This window comes from Dissoconium aciculare (assembly GCF_010015565.1).
Source record: "Dissoconium aciculare CBS 342.82 unplaced genomic scaffold K489scaffold_2, whole genome shotgun sequence".
NCBI classification, from domain to species: domain Eukaryota; kingdom Fungi; phylum Ascomycota; class Dothideomycetes; order Mycosphaerellales; family Dissoconiaceae; genus Dissoconium; species Dissoconium aciculare.
In genome coordinates this window covers 1654153-1671954 of record NW_022984952.1, presented here as the reverse complement: position 1 = coordinate 1671954, position 17802 = coordinate 1654153, and the positions used below count along the sequence as shown (strand labels likewise).

The 17802-nt window shown below is 52.3% G+C and overlaps 6 protein-coding genes across 6 annotated transcripts; 5 read left to right on the top strand and 1 right to left on the bottom strand.

Moving 5' to 3' along the window:
• Positions 1 to 367: 367 nt before the first annotated feature.
• On the top strand, positions 368 to 780 carry K489DRAFT_115886 (uncharacterized protein). Its single transcript, XM_033598932.1, has one exon. The coding sequence runs from the start codon at positions 488 to 490 to the stop codon at positions 734 to 736; it is 249 nt and encodes an 82-aa protein (XP_033463468.1). The 5' UTR covers positions 368 to 487; the 3' UTR covers positions 737 to 780.
• Positions 781 to 1489: 709 nt separating this feature from the next.
• On the bottom strand, positions 1490 to 3284 carry K489DRAFT_312606 (uncharacterized protein; the record flags this gene model as incomplete). The annotated part of the gene is made up of 3 exons (XM_033600878.1): positions 1490 to 2035; positions 2095 to 2687; positions 2744 to 3284. The coding sequence occupies 3 exons, from the start codon at positions 3282 to 3284 to the stop codon at positions 1490 to 1492; spliced, it is 1680 nt and encodes a 559-aa protein (XP_033463467.1).
• A 229-nt stretch (positions 3285 to 3513) lies between these two features.
• On the top strand, positions 3514 to 4466 carry K489DRAFT_367642 (uncharacterized protein; the record flags this gene model as incomplete). The annotated part of the gene is made up of 2 exons (XM_033602876.1): positions 3514 to 3570; positions 3939 to 4466. 2 exons carry the CDS (start codon positions 3514 to 3516, stop codon positions 4464 to 4466), a joined length of 585 nt encoding a protein of 194 aa, XP_033463466.1.
• Positions 4467 to 6689: 2223 nt separating this feature from the next.
• K489DRAFT_407170 (uncharacterized protein) lies at positions 6690 to 9431 on the top strand (the record flags this gene model as incomplete). Its single annotated transcript, XM_033607338.1, has 1 exon — positions 6690 to 9431. One exon carries the CDS (start codon positions 6690 to 6692, stop codon positions 9429 to 9431), a length of 2742 nt encoding a protein of 913 aa, XP_033463465.1.
• A 727-nt stretch (positions 9432 to 10158) lies between these two features.
• Positions 10159 to 12979, top strand: K489DRAFT_332364 (uncharacterized protein). The gene is made up of 4 exons (XM_033602160.1): positions 10159 to 10594; positions 10644 to 10738; positions 10808 to 11065; positions 11121 to 12979. The coding sequence occupies exons 1-4, from the start codon at positions 10528 to 10530 to the stop codon at positions 12726 to 12728; spliced, it is 2028 nt and encodes a 675-aa protein (XP_033463464.1). The 5' UTR covers positions 10159 to 10527; the 3' UTR covers positions 12729 to 12979.
• Positions 12980 to 13225: 246 nt separating this feature from the next.
• Positions 13226 to 17295, top strand: K489DRAFT_376838 (uncharacterized protein). The gene has a single exon (XM_033604008.1). The coding sequence runs from the start codon at positions 13279 to 13281 to the stop codon at positions 17032 to 17034; it is 3756 nt and encodes a 1251-aa protein (XP_033463463.1). The 5' UTR covers positions 13226 to 13278; the 3' UTR covers positions 17035 to 17295.
• The last annotated feature ends 507 nt before the right edge of the window (positions 17296 to 17802 follow it).

Genomic DNA, 17802 nt, shown 5'->3' with positions numbered 1-17802 from the left:
AAGACTTCTCGCGTGGCAACCACTATGAAGGCCAGGTCCATGGGCCGACAGCCATGTAGACTTCGTGCGAGTGTCGTTCGCCCGATGGGTGACCATACTCCGAAGCTAGTGGGTGGAAAAGTGCACCATAGCACGCGACATGATCGATCTAGACACTCTAGAACAGGCGGGAATGCACCGAGTCGTCGCTCTAGCCGATTGACTCTGCGATATGGCTGACCCCGCGATGAATGTCCTGCATTGTACATAGACCGTCCCGAGTCTGCTGAAGCATGGCACGCAAGGGTAATTCTCGCAAACCCCACACGGCCAAGGTGGAAAACATAGAGTTTGTGCTGTCCCTCGCTTGTACTTGCATTCGCAGTTCTCGTTCTACGTACAGGTAGGTATACGGTAGGCCAGTGGGGTGGCGAGGGTGTATTTCTTTTCTTTTTCTTCCCATCGGGCCTCTTTAGGACTTCTGCAAGAACCGAAACGAGCTTTGCCAATGCACCATCAATGGAAGTTTTCCGATTCGAGTGCCGCGCTACGTCCGGGAAATGTCGTCAGCACGCTCAATGGGCCTGTGCTACTCACTGTAGTGTTTCTGCTAGAGGCCCTTGGTGTTGTCTTTCCCGGCTTGATCCGTCCACTCCGTCGAAATCCAAATGGCGGGTCGGCTCACGTGCTGCGAGGCCGTGCCCAAGCCATTTTCTCTTCAGGGCTGAGGCCGAACCACCTCTCGCGCGGCGACTAGCGGAGTGATGAGCTGCATATCCCACTCTGGCTTGTCCCTGCACATCCGCAGGCTATCTTGGCCATTACAGAGTGGCGGGAACGACTTCGTTACTGCTGGTGAGTTTTGAGAAGGTTTCTGAGGATGAAAAGGCTGGAAACTTTCACCTCGTGTTCCATGTGAACCTTGGAAGAATTCGCGATGGCATTTGGCCGGAGCAGGAATTTGTGCGTGCAAAAACCACGCAGGGACGTCGAAGCGACGCGTGGCTGGAAAGCTCTCTGCACGACATCCCACACATGGACCTGGATTCTTGACAGCCTCACTCGTAATAATGAATGAATTACTAGATCGTGCGGCGATGGCATATGTCGCGTGATCCGGAACGTCTTACCTTTTCTTGGGTGACGTGAAGTGTCACCTCTGATGAAAATTTTACTCATCCTTATGTCATGACAAGACAGTGAGACGATATGGGCGAATCTCTCACCAAGCTGGCGACACGATGCCTCGGATTTACATGAAGACGCATGCCAAGGAACGCGCCTCGGGATTCTAGCACGTACCCGACTACTCGAGGCGGCTCATATTGGACGTAGTCAACATCTCAAGTATTGTTGGAGCAGTAAAACGAACCAAATCCTCAAGGTTATTACACAAGACAGCTGGAGGGAGAGATGATCCCTTCTACCCTTGATTACCTCCGATTCCTAATAATGTCTAAATTACAAATTCCCCAAACATTGCAAAGAAATGAACACGGACGAAGCACAATCAGAAATTGAAAAAGGGATCTCCACCAACGGACCCTTCGCGTCGTTGACCTTGGGGTGAATTCGAGCGCGATGACTGCTCAGCCTCCGGTCTTGCCTCCTCGCGGAGATAATCCGCATACAGTCTGCTGCTGTAGTTTGGCCTAGATAATCCCAGATCCACTTTCAGCGAGGTCAAGGCATCGCGGGTGGACGAAGCGTTCGAGAGGATAGTCTGGGTGCGCATGTGGCTCTTGTTCAATTGGCCTGTGATTTGTTCGTTCTCAACCATGACTACCATCCAGACGCCGACCTGTTCGTCACTTCCGATCAATGGCGTGCAGTGGATATAGCGGGGCTTGGCAGGAGAGTTCACACTGCTGCCGGCTAGCCAGTCGACCTTGGCCGTGATGGCCACACCATGCATGAGGGCATCGAGGACGGTCTCTGCAACCGAGTCCGGCCCAACGATGCGGTCGAGAAATTTCGTTTGCAAGAGGCCTGGGATTCGCAGAGCAGGTGAGGTGAAGGTTATGCGCAAGGACGGATAGGGCCGAACTAGGAGATACTATGGCAGCTTGTCAGCATTCTGTATGTATTCGTAAACTTTGCGGATTCTTCACCCACGTTTTGGTATACGCCTGGCAAACGCCCAGATGGTCCCAAGTCTGACATCGGCCACAGTGAATGATCATTGACAGGCTCTTTACCAACGCCTACCAGTATTCTAGCGCGGCTGTTCGGCCTCCTGAGGCGCTCCGAGTCCATCGGTGAGACTGTCTGGGAGATTGAGGATTTCGACATATGACCTTTGATCACGTCGGCATCTTCCTCTGAGAACAAATCGGTCAACTCGCCCAAGGTCTGCTTTGGGTTTCGAAATCGCTTTCCAAATCTAGTCTGAGCTCGATCTTGTGCTAAGAGCTGCGAGAAAGACTGTAATCCGCGACCACCCTCTATCAAAGGAGAGACGTCGATCTGACAGCCTATGAAATATCTGATCAATCCTTTGTTATCGTATAGCGGTGCGATCATCAGCAGATTCATGAATGGCGATCCATCTCTTCGATAGTTCACGAGAGTTTCGCAAACTTCTTGGCCTTGTTTCAAGGCTTGCCGCATGCGCTCGACCGCGCGCTTGGATGTTCGTGGTCCAGAGAGAAAGCGACAATTGCGCCCTATGACATAGTCGCGCCCGTACTGTGTAACGTTGAAGAACTCTATCCAATCGTCAATCAATGGGATACGAAGTCCACGTCATTCAGGCCCAACGTACCGTCCGATGCATATACAATCGGATTGTCCGGAAGCGAAGGATCAGTCAGACAATATACCTCTGCCAGAGAAGGGACCATGGCTTGCATGACCGGCGCAATATATCCAGTAATCTGTTTGACTAGGCTCTCCGTCACAAGCGATACGAGGCATTGCGTCAAGAACCCTGGGAGAGCTTCTCGGACTAGTCCCTTCACGATCTGCTTCTGGCGCTCATCAAACCGATGTTCGAGCACTGCAACATTGGAGGCTTCGTCAGTGGTAGGAGATAATCGCTCTGCCACGGCGTTGGCGTACTGGACTGCAGCAATGACCTTGCGCATTTCGGTGTACTGGGCTAATGCGTCGATATGGTGAGGTTGATATCGACCCACGAAACTTGAAAAGCGAGAAGTCATTGCAGAGTCTCGGAGGATCATGTTGAGGTGATCTACCGAGAAGAAGCGAGTGCCGAGCGTTTCGGTGTTTTCCAGCACCTGTGCTGGAGGTGGTGGTTGCAAGTTGAATGCCATCAGTTCATCTGACTGATATGTGACGGCCATCTTCTCTGGCGAGCCATCTTGTTCCTTTGGCTCACTCAGAGCTGACACCGTAGCGGGAGGTGTTTGCGACATGTGCTTTGGGAGTGGAGTTTTATTGCAACAAAAAGCTGCACGCAGAACACAGGACCGGACAATTCAGAAGTAAAGATTGTGCCGGATATAGGAACGCATGGATGGGTTTTGTAAGCGGCATTGACATCCTTGGTTGCGCCGGACTGACGTCTTCGCCATGATGCATGCATGCCATGAAGAGCTCACTCAGTACATGCAGCTGCGCTTGACAAGGGTTGGTTCCAGCGACTGCTATGGGAAGCTCCTCATGTCTCAATTGGTAGCGACAACCACTAAGGGCAATGACTCGGTCGATCGGATGACGATGTAGGACCGAAGATCATCCAGCTAAAGATAGGATCTAGATGGAAGCAAGCAATAGACTCCGGCAGACCTAGAAGCTCATATTATAGTACTATCGTAGTGACAAAATGGGAAGTGACCTGTGTCTTGCCATGGCAAGGGCGAGCTGTGGTCTCAATTGACAAAGAGAAGGTACTCCAACCCAGCCTCACAAGCCCCGAACCACGCTCGTCCAGGTGCACAAGGCTGGCATGGCGTCGTGATCGCGGCTCGATTCCCAAGTGCTGTAGAAGACTGTAGATCGGCATCATAGATCACCGAATCGCTGTTGAAAGATTCCGCTCGCCATCAGCAGAAGATGGCAACCTGCCTGTCGAAACCACGCTTGCATTGCCGACAGAAGCGAATGCTTCTCGACAGAATTTGCATTGCACGTCAATTCACAGCGATGCAACAACAACGCACAAGGTGCAGTGTCGATTCTGGCTGATTGTGCCGATGTCACAATATCACGGTACTGTGGATGGTAGAAGCCGAACGCCCCGTCAAAATGCACGCGTCGCTGCATTCACGATCGCGCATGCCGGCACGGCCGTTCTCGATGCCGAGTGGACGAAAAGAATGAGCACGCATCTCGTCCGGCGTGCGCTGCCGTTCGATCCCATGCGCGTCAACTTCCGGATCGACGCTGACGGTGTACAAGCGATTCCCGATGGAGCGGAGTGTGTACATGCAGGTGGTGAAATGAGAACATGCAGTAGTAGATCCTCCCTATCCAATATCTTAGGGCCATCTTGGAACTCAAGATCTCATGCCGGGAAGATCTGAGCATCGTCTCGATGGACATTCGCACGCCATGACAATCAATTCAATGCGCAGCGCGCGGTCCTTGGCAGCCTGATGTCACAGGTGAATCTCCTTCACAGCTCTCAGACAGTACTGTTATCAGATACTGCACGAATGAGGCCTCGACCCATCCGCATTCCCACCTTCTCAACTCATATGCAAAGCACGCTCATGAGAGGTGAGAAAACATCACCAGGCGAGAAGTGTATGATCCTTACATCCGACAGGTGAAGCAGGAATAGAATGCCTAGGAACTATGTAGGGTTCTCATTCACGTGAACGCTCGATCGAACACGCAGCGTAAACATGCAGGTGATGCTTGATCTCATCTAGCCGGCGATATTGCTCAACCGTGTGACGTGTGATGCCCGTTTGACCACATGATATTGTACCTGTGTGTGTGCGCGTGAAATGATCTCGCATTTACGAGCGAGATGCCTCACAGCAAGGGACGCTCGCCGCGACGATGAAGATCGGTGCATGCCCAGGTGTGTACGAGGGCCGGCTGCCCTGCAGCTTATTTTATTTGATGGCAATTTCATTTACCTGAGCTTGACACGGGACGGCCGATGAAAGCTGGCGGATTCGGGAATGAAGATACGGAGCGGACACAGCATCACGAGAACGACCTTACAACCTGAACCGAGGGCCGTACCTGTAGACTGATCGAACTCGGCACATACGATGACACCACTAGGATTGGAAGAATTCTGTCGCATTGAGACCGTGCTTGAGGTTCAAATTGTCGATTGGCAGTAGTGCGAGAGGGAAAAAGCATTTAGGTGTTTCATCAACAAATGACAAAAATTCGCCGGGAAAATGGTGCCTTCTTGACCAATCATGTCGTTATCTGTCTGTCTGAAGACGCGTCTCGGAGTTTTAGCTCGCCTTGCCAGTGCGTAATTCAGTATTCAGGTACCGATTTGCGCAATGCATGTCGTGCTCGTGTGACGATCACTGCCTGGGCGGGCGTGTTGTCATTGCCATTTACGTACACATAAGAGGTAGGCCGGAGCTGGCCGTCGACATGCTACTCATCAGACATTCGACACTACCCAGGTGCCGATCGAATACGTGACATCTTTCCGAGCTTGATCGTCTGACCGGGCACCGTGCAAACTTGATATTATGGCATATCCCCAGGTTAATAAACCAAGAAAGCTGCAAAGAAGAGTGTCGCCGAAGACGCCGGCAGCGTTGATTGAGAGCCCGGATATGGGAAATCTCATTTCAAGATTCCACGGTTCCTGTGCCAAATCCTGACAGATCTGCGTCTGGACACCGGCTTCTGGTACTCTAACGTGTGTCCATCAAACGTGACATATGTCATATGTAAAGTAGGCACTGTACCTCGGGACGAACATGACCGTATGACAATTACCCGTGGACTACATTAATCCAAGCTGGAGTTGTGGACACGGCTCGAGGGACGGCGACTGTGACGACAAATGCGGCGCGACCGCTTGGACACATTTCCGCTAAACTTGTTCCTGACATGGCTCGGAAAACCCCCGACAAAGGACAAGGAACGAGCCTGGGAAGTTCGGAGCGCATTTTCGTTTTTCTGCACTGCCGTTCTGGAGCGCGCGCGCCGTGTCGATTTCGTGCTCTAGCCAGCGGGCCGACTGCACTTCCCACACCACAGCCAGCCCTGGAATACAGTAGTTTCCTCCATGGCGTCCAGTCGGTGGACAGATTGTAGGGGTTATTCGCAGTAGCTGCTGGTGCCGCTGTATCCTGCATCGCGCTCCCATCTATTCTACCATACACACACTACTACTTTACAGCACCTTGCGCACCCCTGGGCGTGCATGATTGACATTGCCTGTCTGCCGAAGTGGGGAATCCCAGTGTTGATTGCACTGCACTGTTTATGCCCTGTGTCTTGCATCTGCTGCAGGAGTCAATCGTCTCAGTCCACACAAGGGCCGCGACTGTTGTGAGACAACGCGCAGATCTATTCCAACGCACATCGCGACACCATGGTTGACTGTTATCTTCACTGGCGATTGTGAGATGGCAAAACGGCTCTGACTGCCTTCAACCCCTCGCCAGATCGTCGGACTCTTCATCCGTCGTGTTCTGTTCAACTGTGTCGTCTCCCATCTACCACGATCGCCATTTTCTCATCCTCCTCTTCGTCCTCCTCCTCCACCACCGCCTCTCTCTTCTCTTCATACACCATCATACTCCAGCATTGCCGCCATGCCGGCCTTACGATTGCGAATGGAATCGACGCAATGGCCGCAGCAGGCCGAAAAACCATTACCACCAGCACCGCCTTCGCCAACACTCTCGAATGTCGACATGGTCCTGCCTGATAGCACGCCAGTCATTGCCAGTCCCAGTCGCTGGGGAGCTCGTCCACCGAGCCTTAGCTATCTGCGCGATGCGGACGGGAACGAACACAACAGATACGACGGAAATGGTACAAATGGCCACAAGATGATGCTGCTGCGCAACCGTCCCGCACCAGGCGCCTACAACAACGCGCGTGTCTCACCTACATCAGCACATATGGAACAGGATGGCGGTTTCGTGGCTTCTTCGCCGCTCCTACGAGACGTGCCGCACACTGCAGGCGCTCATGATTTCCTACAATTACCACAGCCGAGCGATCGTAGCCCGAGCGGTAGTTCTAGCGGAGACATGGCTGGTCTCAGTGCCTTCCTCGCAAAGTACGAAAAGACCGGCGGTGCCAGTGACGATGAAACGAATTACGACAGTGAAGCCACAGAGGCAGCGCCTCGCACGCAGACCAGCTTCGAGCTGAAGAATGATGTGGATGCACAACGGCGGAAACAGCAGGAAGAGGAACAGAACAGTGCCATACTCAGCAAGCGGGCTGAGGAGATTCTCTCCGATGCGAAGAAGCGGCTGCATAGGATGGAGGGCAATTTACGTGGTGCGCGCGATTTGCTCCCTCTGACAGCTGCAAACTTGCAACGCGCAGCATCCATGGGCTCTTCACATCATCACACTCTGTCCTACAGCCGGAACACGTACGAACCGAACAGCTATGATCACGGCAGAGAAAGTCCGGCGATGGGCCGTAGACTTCATTCACAGGCCAGTTCACCAACGATAAGTCGCGACTTCATCAATCACTCGCGTGGATTGAGCGCCAACGAAATACCCGACCGACCTCACACGTCTTTCGAGCACCCACTCGATGCAACATACCGCGAGAAGAGAAAGATGTCAAGGACGCCTGAACCTCCGTCCAGCAATGCTCTTCGATCAATCAAAAGCTATTCCTCGCTCGGAGAGAATGGCTTTCCTCGTCGTAGTAGTTCTCGCGAGCAGGGTCACAGAAGTCCCACAGACTTTGGCTATCTTGAACCTCTACAAGAGGATGGCGAAAATCGGGTCGCGGATTATCAACCCAGATCAGAAACTCCTCAAGGATCAATACGTTATATGCCGAGTCGACCGTCATCTAGAGCATCCTCCATCCGCGAACAGATGTCGACTTTGAAAGGAAAAATCACTTCCTTGAGAGAGAAAGCGCGAGAGGAAAGCTTACGACGTCAAAGCAGAATTGATTCACGAAGCTCTCCCCTCAATAATGCTTCGAGCGCAGCTCCAGACCTCTGGTACAATGCGACGCCGGCAGCCACATCCGAGCCATCCCAAGCCGGTCTTGGCAATAAATGGTATGCAGACAAGGACGCGAACGCCAGTAATCCCACTACCCCCCAATTTGAATCACGGTCGTGGGAGAATGTCACAGCCTCTGCGCCTCGCGACATCGAAAGCCATCACGACCAGCAGAAATATATGGTTGACCGTACGGACTTGCAAATATCCACTAGCAAAGAAGAATCATCGGGAGATTTGCGGCACACATCCAGCGAGGGCGGTTCCGCAGAAGGACACGAGCTAGCTGCACAGAGCAAGGTGGACACTGACATGATTCACCAGACAGACGTCCATCTCTTACAAGACGATGATGTGCTGGATCAGTCCTTGACCGACAGTTCGAACAGCTCTACAGAGGAGGCCGAACAATCTTCGGAGAGCTCATCTGGCGACGAAATTAGCGAGGCATCCGCAGCGGTCGAAGACAACGACAATCACAGCGTCTATGAAGACGCGCCAAACGATCATAAGGTCATGGCACACGAGGACCGGGAGGATAAGTTCGACTATCAAAATTTCTTGCTCCAGAGCGCGTCCGCCAGATATTATCCGGGTCGGCGAGGCTCGGATTCCGAGAGTGATACGTCTGTATCATCTGCGGCGACAGAGCGTGGACCACGTGCTGGACACAACGAACATGATGACGATCTACCAAGCTCACCACAAACCCCTGAACGATTGCGTGAAATCGAACGCAATATCCTACACCACCGCACATTTTCTGCAGAGAGCATTCGCTCTAGTGATACATTTGCCACGGCAGATGAAGGCACTGACGATGAAGAGCATATGTATCAACCCCATCACCCCCCGGCACGCCGTGGCACCATGAATCAGTCATTCGCGCTACCTCTGCAGCAATATGCGCCTTCACCATCAAGACCGGAAAACAGTCGGCCGAGCACCGCTGTGAATACACGCATGCCTGGCCGCCGCAACAGTAGCTCGGACCGTGCCGACTCTGGAGTCGGTGGTCTCTCGCAACGTTCGTTGAGCAATGTCGAGCCCCGTCGACCACACAGCTCTGCGACACATTCAGCTCAGCATAAATACGAAGCAACAAACACTCCGCCATTATCTCCGCAGTCCTTCTCGGCGCATGATCCGGCCATTGTGGCGGTCAACGCGTTGCTCAACCCTCATGGCAAAGCGCTTGGGCTCAGGTCCAAAGCAGCACTATACAGCTGTATGGAAAGCTTGAGACAAGTCGCACTCCGTCTACAAGAAGAAGACGAAGCGCAGTATGATTCACGGGTACTCCGCCGGAGGATCGACGACGCTACCAATGCTCTCAACGGAGTTTGATCGCTCTTGCGTCACGAACTCACAAATGTCGTGGCCAAATGATCTTGATTTGTGTTCTACTGCTGCGTTCTAGCATCACGCCCAGCTTTCTCCGTTTCCGAAGATTCCTTTGATCGATTCGTCTCTCTGAGAGAGGATGAACGAACGGCGCGAATCCAACAGTTGATCTGGATGACCATTTCGTATGATTACGCAGCGCCGGCCGGGACCTGTATGCTTTTATTTCTATTCTCCTTTGTTATCATGATACCGATCGGGCAACCGGAACGTATCAGCTAATCTTGTGTCTCATAATTTTCTTTTCCTTGGATTGTGAACCAGTTGTAGATATATACCCAGCTTTTGAGAGTCACCTCAACTGCACTGCTTTTTGCGAGTTGCCTCACGCCAGTTTCCTATGTATATGTATATTACATTCTTGAGCGAGATGAAGATCTTTCAAAATTCAACACTCACTTATAAATGTCTCTATCCCGTGAATGCTCACAAGCAAGCTCGACTGATATCAAGATTCTCTGTCCACGGCCGGTGTCATGAGCTCTGAACTGGCAACCTTCCTACTGCAAGCTCCGAGGTCCTGCAGGCAACAGCAAAAGGAACGGCCTAATCGAGTTAGCTGTGCGACACGTACAAAGCTCAAATTTCGACCGCAATCTGTTCCCCAATGCTTGTTGGGAGAGACGAGACCAGCCTTTATTACTGATTGATAGCAGCTCCTTGGTCAACCTGCCAGTTGACAGTGGGCGATCTGGATATGTCACAAACGGGTGAGACAAAGTATAAATATCGAGTCCCACCGTGTTGCGCAAGCCGAGTGCCGACATGTGAAATTTAACGGAATGGATCACCAGACTGCTCCAGTAATAATGCTGCTAGTGTCCATCGACGTAGGAGCGCTTGTCCGCACCGCTACATCTGTGTCTGTATTTTGAAAAGACAATTGCTCGACTAGAAGTTCTTGCGTACTTCCTCCGTGATTTGCTGTTTTTGCATTTTCATTTCTCCTCATTGTTGGATAGAAATACACGCTACGATTCTTACAGGTCTATTTATTTCACCATAGCTCACTCGTCGTTGCTCACAAGATCACCACAAGATGGGTTGGTTTGGTGGAAAAGCCAATGACAGCAATCTGCTGACCGCAGAGAATGAGCATGCGGCTCGTGAGTGGGATCTATTGACATTCGGGATCTGATCATTGACGAGTCACAGTTGAGGAGGCAATGAGGCATGCGGCGCTCATCATGCACGACGAGACCGAACGTGCTGAAGAATTGCTCGCAGAAGGCACTTCTCCCTTCCACAAGGTAAAGCTCAACTCGGATGCTGTCACTCGAAAGTTGTGTCCTGGAATATATAACTAAGCCTGCGCACAGTTGGCAAGAGCGTGTACACTCTTCGTACGAGCTACCCTGGGCTTCGAAAAGGAGATTGCTATCGTAGCTATCAAGCGTCTGCAAGAATCCGAAGACTGTGCTTACGAGCACCACCGCATGGCCGCACGCAATCCCGAGACCGCCTTCCAGAGCAAAATTTATCCTCCAGGCGCAGAGTACATGCTTGCAGAGGCGGAGTCTCAAGCAATGGCCGCCGTTTGTGGAGTCCTCACAGAATCACTAACCACAACCCTTGCTGTAGGCTAGCCCCAGTCTGTCTGAGTGAAATGAGAGTCTGACAATTGCATTGCAGGGATTTTACAAGCTCCGAGCAGCTTACAAGACATTGCTTATCCTCTCCGCAGCAGAGAAGAAATATCTGGATGAACATTTCCCGAACCGTGTCAAGCATCCCAAAGGAAGCACCGCTGCGTCTTCGATTCGCTCCGGGAACACCGGCAGGACACGCACATCAACAAGGAATGTCGCCAAAAGTACCCACAGTGCTTCCAGACAGGACGATGATGACGATGACGACAACTTTGAGGACGCCCAAGACACGCTCGCCGATGCGGACACTCTTCCACAGGACTTGTCGAACCTGAAGCTCAACGGCCAAAATGCCGATGGTGACTTCGACTTCAGGCAGGCGGCTACGGACCCTATCGACATCTTCACGCATTCCGGGATCGCAATGTGCTTCGGAATCTTCCAGCTGGTCTTGGCTCTGCTGCCCCCTCCCATCGCCAAGTTCCTCTCCTTCCTCTCATTTAACGGAGATAAACCGACCGGCCTGAATCTCTTATGGGAAGCCACATTATTCAAGGAGAACATCAACGGTGCAATCGCGGCATTTGTGGTTGCCGTCTATCACGATGCAATGGTCGCTCCGAGTGACATCCTCCGTGCCAGCGATCTGCCTCTCCCGAGGATCCGGAAACTGTTGGTCGACATGGAGCCTTACTGCGAAGGATCGGGCCTGTATACTTTGGAGTTCTCGCGCCTCCTTTCCATTGAAAAAGATCTTCCGGGCGCGTTGAAGTTCATGAAAGCGGGCCCAACCTCGCCCTTGAAGCAGGTCGAGGCCTTCAAGACGTTCGAAACCTGCTTCTTCCATCTTTACCAGCATCAATACCAGGAGTGTGCCGACTCGTTCTTGAAGACGGTTGAGATGAACACCTGGGCTCATGGAATGTACTATTACATCGCCGGCTGCTGCTACGTTGAACTGTATCGTGGCTGTGAAAAGGGTAGCGATGCAGCAAAGGCCTACGAGGTCGAGGCTGAGCGAATCTTTTCCCTCGCACAAACCAACCTCGGTACGAAGAAGATTTTGGGGCGCAAGCTTCCAATCGACATCTACATGGAGCGAAAGATGACCAAGTGGCGCCAGCGCTCCAAGAACAAGAACTGTTCTCTCCTAGACGCGGTTGGTGTGAGTCCCGTCGAGGAGACCATCTACCTGTGGGGCGGATACAAGAAGATGCGATCGGAGGACCTGCAGACTTCACTTGAACGTTTGTTGTGGTCCGAGGACCACAAGAAGAACCCACACGCAGGATACGAGCCTGTAGACGAGCGCGCACTGCTCGGATTCCTCAAGGCTACAGTTATCCGAACTCAGGGCAAGACCCTCGAGGCGAGGGAGATCCTGGAGAAGGACGTCATGCGCTACAAACAATCCGAGTTGAAGGCATGCGACAACAGCGACGACTGGGTCGGGCCCACCGCGTATTACGAACGTGCCGTCTCATACTGGGAGGAGGCCGGTGGTCAGGATGGGCCGCGTGAGAAGTTGCTGGCTGCAGACGAGGATCTTCGTAAGGTGGAGAAATCCGGCGATCAGGATATGGACGTCATGCTTGGTCTACGTCTGGGAATGGCTAGGGAGTCGATCGATTCGGCGCTCAAGGGACGCTGAGCTATTGTTTGTCGTTCGATGATCTCTCGGAACTCACGGCGTTATGTGCGTACGGTCTAGAATAATCATATGACACATATGTTCGAACAGAAGCGCCTCAAAATCATGGATTTGGTGTGAGGGGAGTGTGTTGCGATGCTCTTTAATTGCCGCGAATGGCTATGTGCGACTTGATGGGGGCGGAAGTCTTAAGCGATGAAGTCTAAAACTAAGATCGGATGGTATTAAATCGAACGCAACTTGATTGCCCCTATCGCGACCAACGTACTTCCACCGCTCCCATCGAACGAAAGAGTTCGTGACATTGTATTGCAAGTGTGGTAACTGCGATGCGTTATCACCTTGCGTATTGAGAGCAACTAGGGTCGTACAAGGGTTGGGGTTGGGGCAGCGATCAATTTCGCTCACATGATCGCGCGTCTGACGTGTCGCAATCGAGCCCGAGCTCTGTGAACTTGAAATGTTTCGAGGATGGAAGCTTCACTTATCAATCACCACCCGTGATCTCATTCGCGACGCGCATTGCTCGTAGGCACGACAGCGGCTCAAAATGCCGTCCACCGCAGTGTTATACCAGGAAACGCGCCTGGATACATCGACCTCCAATGTCGTGAACATCAACACATCTGGACACGCTACGGGGACAGTTTTCGGTGCAGCAGCTGGTCGCAAGCGAGCATTCGATGAAGTCAGCCACGACGAAGAAGGGTTCACACGGAAACACCTCGCGATCGAGGGATCTGTGTATTTCCGGTCACGCAACAAGTCTCCGCGCAGTTTTCTATGGCGGGTTCTGAACGAACGCAAGGTGCTCGAAGTGCAATGCGTAGATCTCGTGCGACCGACCAACATCTCAGCGGAACAATCTGCTCCCGAACTCACAATCAACATCATATTATCCTCGCCGATCATCAAAAATGGAGTCGCATTCGCAGATGCAGAAGAGAAGGAAGCGTTGAACATATTCGTCATCACTGCTGCAAATCAACTCTACACCTTCACTCTCAAACGAGACCTGTTGACGCGAAGCTCGTCAACCGCAGATTTTGACGCTTCCAGCACGTTCAAAAAGTTCACATCGTCATCTTTCAGCTTTCGACAACCATATCGCCTCGTAGCGGCTAGTAGTCTGGAATTGTTCGTGTCGCTTCACGATGGCGGCTTGGTTAGACTTGATAGGCAGCCGAATGAGGGAGGATCGCATTGGCGGGAGACTTTCTTCAGCGAAGGTGGCTGGTCCGGCACGCTGAAAGGCTTGATACCCTTCAATCGCCCACAAACAGTTCGCTTTGGTTCCCTGGATCTGGATTCAAGTTCTGCTGTCGCGATTGCCAAGAGTCCGGACGGCGCCTACATATGGACCTTGAGTTTGGATTTCTATATCAAAGCATGGAGCACCAAGACAGGCAAGATCGCTACGCAGGTCGACCTGCTCGACGATGGTTCAGTGTCAGACGAACGAAAGAAGCCAGCGCGGCACGTCATGAGTGCAGAGCAAGGGACTTTGCTTCACATAGTGACGCCGCCCGTGTCCGCAAAAGCCCGACAGAATAAAGAAACTGAGAATAACAGTAATTACTTCCTGGCTGTAGTCTCGCCTAAGGACTACCAAATCAAGTTCTTTGCAATTTCAACAACATTCTCGTCCATCGAAGGCGAGGCGCTCAGATGCCAGGATGTGCAACCGCTGACGAAATTGATACCGCCGATCGAAGACCTTATGAACACGAACATTTGGCATCTCGAGAGTTTCTTCGTCAAAGCTGGTGTACAATGGCTAGGCTCGCAGATGTGGATCCGCGCACGGAGTGGCGCACATTGTAGAACCTTCCTCTTGAACTTTGACTTATTGGACAGCCATGGCTTGCCCGCGGACATCAGCGACCAATGGCGTGGAGGATGGAGCGCGGTGGACTTACAATCACATTCCATCGAGAGACTAAAGGAGCTGCCAGAGTACAACGACCTGGATGTCATTTCCGAGGCGACAGCAACAACACCCACCGACCGGTGGCTGGCGTTCTTGTTCTCCCCCAATCGTTTCAGTGAAGCCTCGCTTGAGACCTCATTACACGTGTATGGCAAGAGCCGAGGTACCGCTGCCAACACAGGTCGGGGCCTGCACACTGCCGAGCTGCCTCTTCAGGAACGCATTGCAACCAGTGTCGCATCGAAAGTCACTCTTGGCCGGCATGCCGAGAGCGAACAGCCAGATTACGATCGATATGCTCTCGACCTTCAGGCTCAGTGGAAGATGTTCTTCTCTGTTCTGGCCCACCTTCATAGCCGCAGAATTGAATCGATTGGTTTTGCCGTCGACCTCGACGAGGGACTCCCCTGGACCATCTACACCGACTTTGTCGCCCCTATTCGTACATGCAGTAACTTTGAGCTGCTATGCCTCAATACTGATATGTCGTTCGATGAGGACATCGCAAACAGCCAGACGGTCGAACAGATTTTTGCAAATGAGCAGGAGATGATACAGAGTCGTGTCATTGCTGCAGCCCGTCAACTTCGCAACAATGTCTCAGCGGCGTCCATCAAGAGGCTCAGAAGCGCCGCGATCGCAAGATCACTCGATTCTGAACCAGAAACAACGGGTGCAGAATCCCTTCAAGCTATGTGTGACCAGTGCGGTATCGCCAAAGAGGTGTCTGATGAGGATTACGATGCTTTGAACGCCACAGCAGAGGCATTCAACGGGCTCGGAAGCCTGAGCGACGATGATTTCCTGGGCATCCTAGAATGTCTGGAATATGCTCCAGAGTCAATCGGTCCCGAGCAGGCGTGCATGCTTCCCCGGTATGGTATCAAATCAAGCATCGCGACAGTGCAGGAGGTGCTTCATAGTGCACAGATTGCCCTCCTGGACCTGCTCTTGCTTGTCGTTTTCATGTCAGGCGAACTCGAGGCAAGTGAGCTACATGCTGACTTCCGGTCCGATGAGATTCACGATGCTATAATCAGGCGAATGAGGGATACCGAGCTCCGACTATGGCTCATCAGCAACGTGAGGACCAAACCAAACGCTACTGCAACTGACTCGGCTCCCGTAACTCTCCATGAGAGCATGTTCCTTCCTGACTGGGACCCGCGACCTGCGATCAAAGGATCGCCCTTGAGTGAGCGACTTACGACGTGGAGCACACGATGGACCTTCGGGCTTGTGCTCAGCAACTGGGAAGGTATCACGGAGCACATCATGGCCAATCTACTCAAATACAAAGACTACGAGCTCGCGGTCGAATTCCTTTCATTCATGACAGAAAGTTCTTGGACTTCGGAGTACCTCAAAGCTCGAATGCACCTCATGACTGGCGACTACGCACTCGCTAGTGTCGAGTTCAGGAAAGCTGCGGAAGACCTCCCCGAGGCCAAATTTGCAAGCTCACCTGCGGTACGACAGCTTTTGTCCCCAGAAGAAGCCAATTACTTTGGCGTGAATGCCTCGAAGTACTACCAGCATGTATCTGCGCTCTTCGAAAAGCTGAAGGCTTTCTCGTACACAGCCGACTTTGCCTCACTTGCTCTAAGCGAGTTTGGTACGGACACCGACGTCGATCAATCCATCGCTGAGATAGACATGCGAAAGAGTAAGAGCGACCGCCCGACCGGTGAAGCTATCGACGATGCCATGGAGGAGATCAGGCTACTCCAATTACGAACGACGAAAGACGACATACTAAATCGACTTTTCAACGCCCTCGTTCAGACCGGCCGCTTCGACCAAGCCTACAACACATTAGTCACCGTCGTGAACCCGGCTCTCCGCCGAGCAAACCTGCAGACTCTTCTACAAACATGCATCCAACAAGACGCGACTTCCGAATTCTTACAATTGCCGATTGAAGCCGACCTCGCCTACGAGGCCGACGCCATCCTCGTCTCGCTCGCCAAGCGCCACCTCGGATCCAAACTCTCCTCAAGTCCCCTCTACCATCGCATCCTCTTCGCCTTCCGCACTCGCCGCGCAGACTACCGGGGCGCCGCGGCGATTCTCTATGAGCACCTAGAAAGCCTCCGCCACGGCTCGAGACATTCCCTGCACGATCCCGAGGATGAGACTCTGATCCAGATCTACGTCCTGTTGATCAATACATTGGCATGCTGCGGCCCGGACGAAGGCTGGCTCCTCGCCGAGCCGGTCTCGGGCGTGCATGCGGCGGAAGCGAAGCGGAAATTGGTCACGTTGGAGGATGTCCGCCGGGACTACTCGGCCGAGCTGGACAGGCGATCGGATATGCTGCAGGGGCGCTTTCCGGTGATCGGTGGCGGTGATGATCATATGATGGATGTACTATAGGAAAGTGCGACATTGACTGTGCCGACCACGTGCACAATTTCGCTGGCGATGAATTAGCGATGTGATGTGTCTCATGCAAGTCAAGATACCCGTAATGTATGAATGAAGCGTTGATGGTTTCACGAGCGTGCGCATGATGTCGTTCCTTGGTGCTAATGAGTGATGTAATGCTTGTTGAATATGGACGCATACAGACAGCATTCCAAGAGTCAAAAGAAAGATAGTATAGAACGGGTATAGATGCCTAGAAGCCCAAATGCACGAATCGAAGCTATTCCAGGCCAACATAATACAGTATCTCGCCAGCAGCATCACTCATCTTGTCATGAGATCGTTCAAAGATCATCCGACAGAGCACCTCGCTCAATCCTTCTCTATGTCCTTATCCTTGGGATCGTTGATGCCCTCTTCCGTGATGGCGAATTGACAATCCGATTCCGGCAGACAGGGAGAATCATAAATTTTACAGATTCTGTTCTCGCCTCGAGCCTTCTTGAGCGACAATCTTGTCGTAGAGGCGTGTGCGATAATGTTGCCACCAATGGGCTTTTTGGGATCAGGGTTAAACATGGCAGAAGGACCACCATCGACCTGAGCGACGACTTGATTCGTGATGACAACGGCAATACCGAACTCATCCGCCAGTCTTTGGAGCGTTCGCATGAACTTTGCGAGATGTGTTTGACGATTCGACAACTCACCACGACCCACAAAGTCCGTGCGGTACAGTGAAGTTGCGCTGTCGACAATGAGAAGTGAGAATCGTGT

What these genes read in the sequence shown, in the direction of transcription:
- K489DRAFT_115886 (XM_033598932.1), top strand. Translation starts at nt 488, where the DNA reads ATGCACCATCAATGGAAGTTTTCCGATTCGAGTGCCGCGCTACGTCCG.
- K489DRAFT_376838 (XM_033604008.1), top strand. Translation starts at nt 13,279, where the DNA reads ATGCCGTCCACCGCAGTGTTATACCAGGAAACGCGCCTGGATACATCG.
- K489DRAFT_332364 (XM_033602160.1), top strand. Translation starts at nt 10,528, where the DNA reads ATGGGTTGGTTTGGTGGAAAAGCCAATGACAGCAATCTGCTGACCGCA. An exon ending in AGAGAATGAGCATGCGGCTC is followed by an intron (nt 10,595 to 10,643) that starts GTGAGTGGGATC and finishes GACGAGTCACAG; the next exon opens with TTGAGGAGGCAATGAGGCAT. An exon ending in CACTAACCACAACCCTTGCT is followed by an intron (nt 11,066 to 11,120) that starts GTAGGCTAGCCC and finishes ATTGCATTGCAG; the next exon opens with GGATTTTACAAGCTCCGAGC.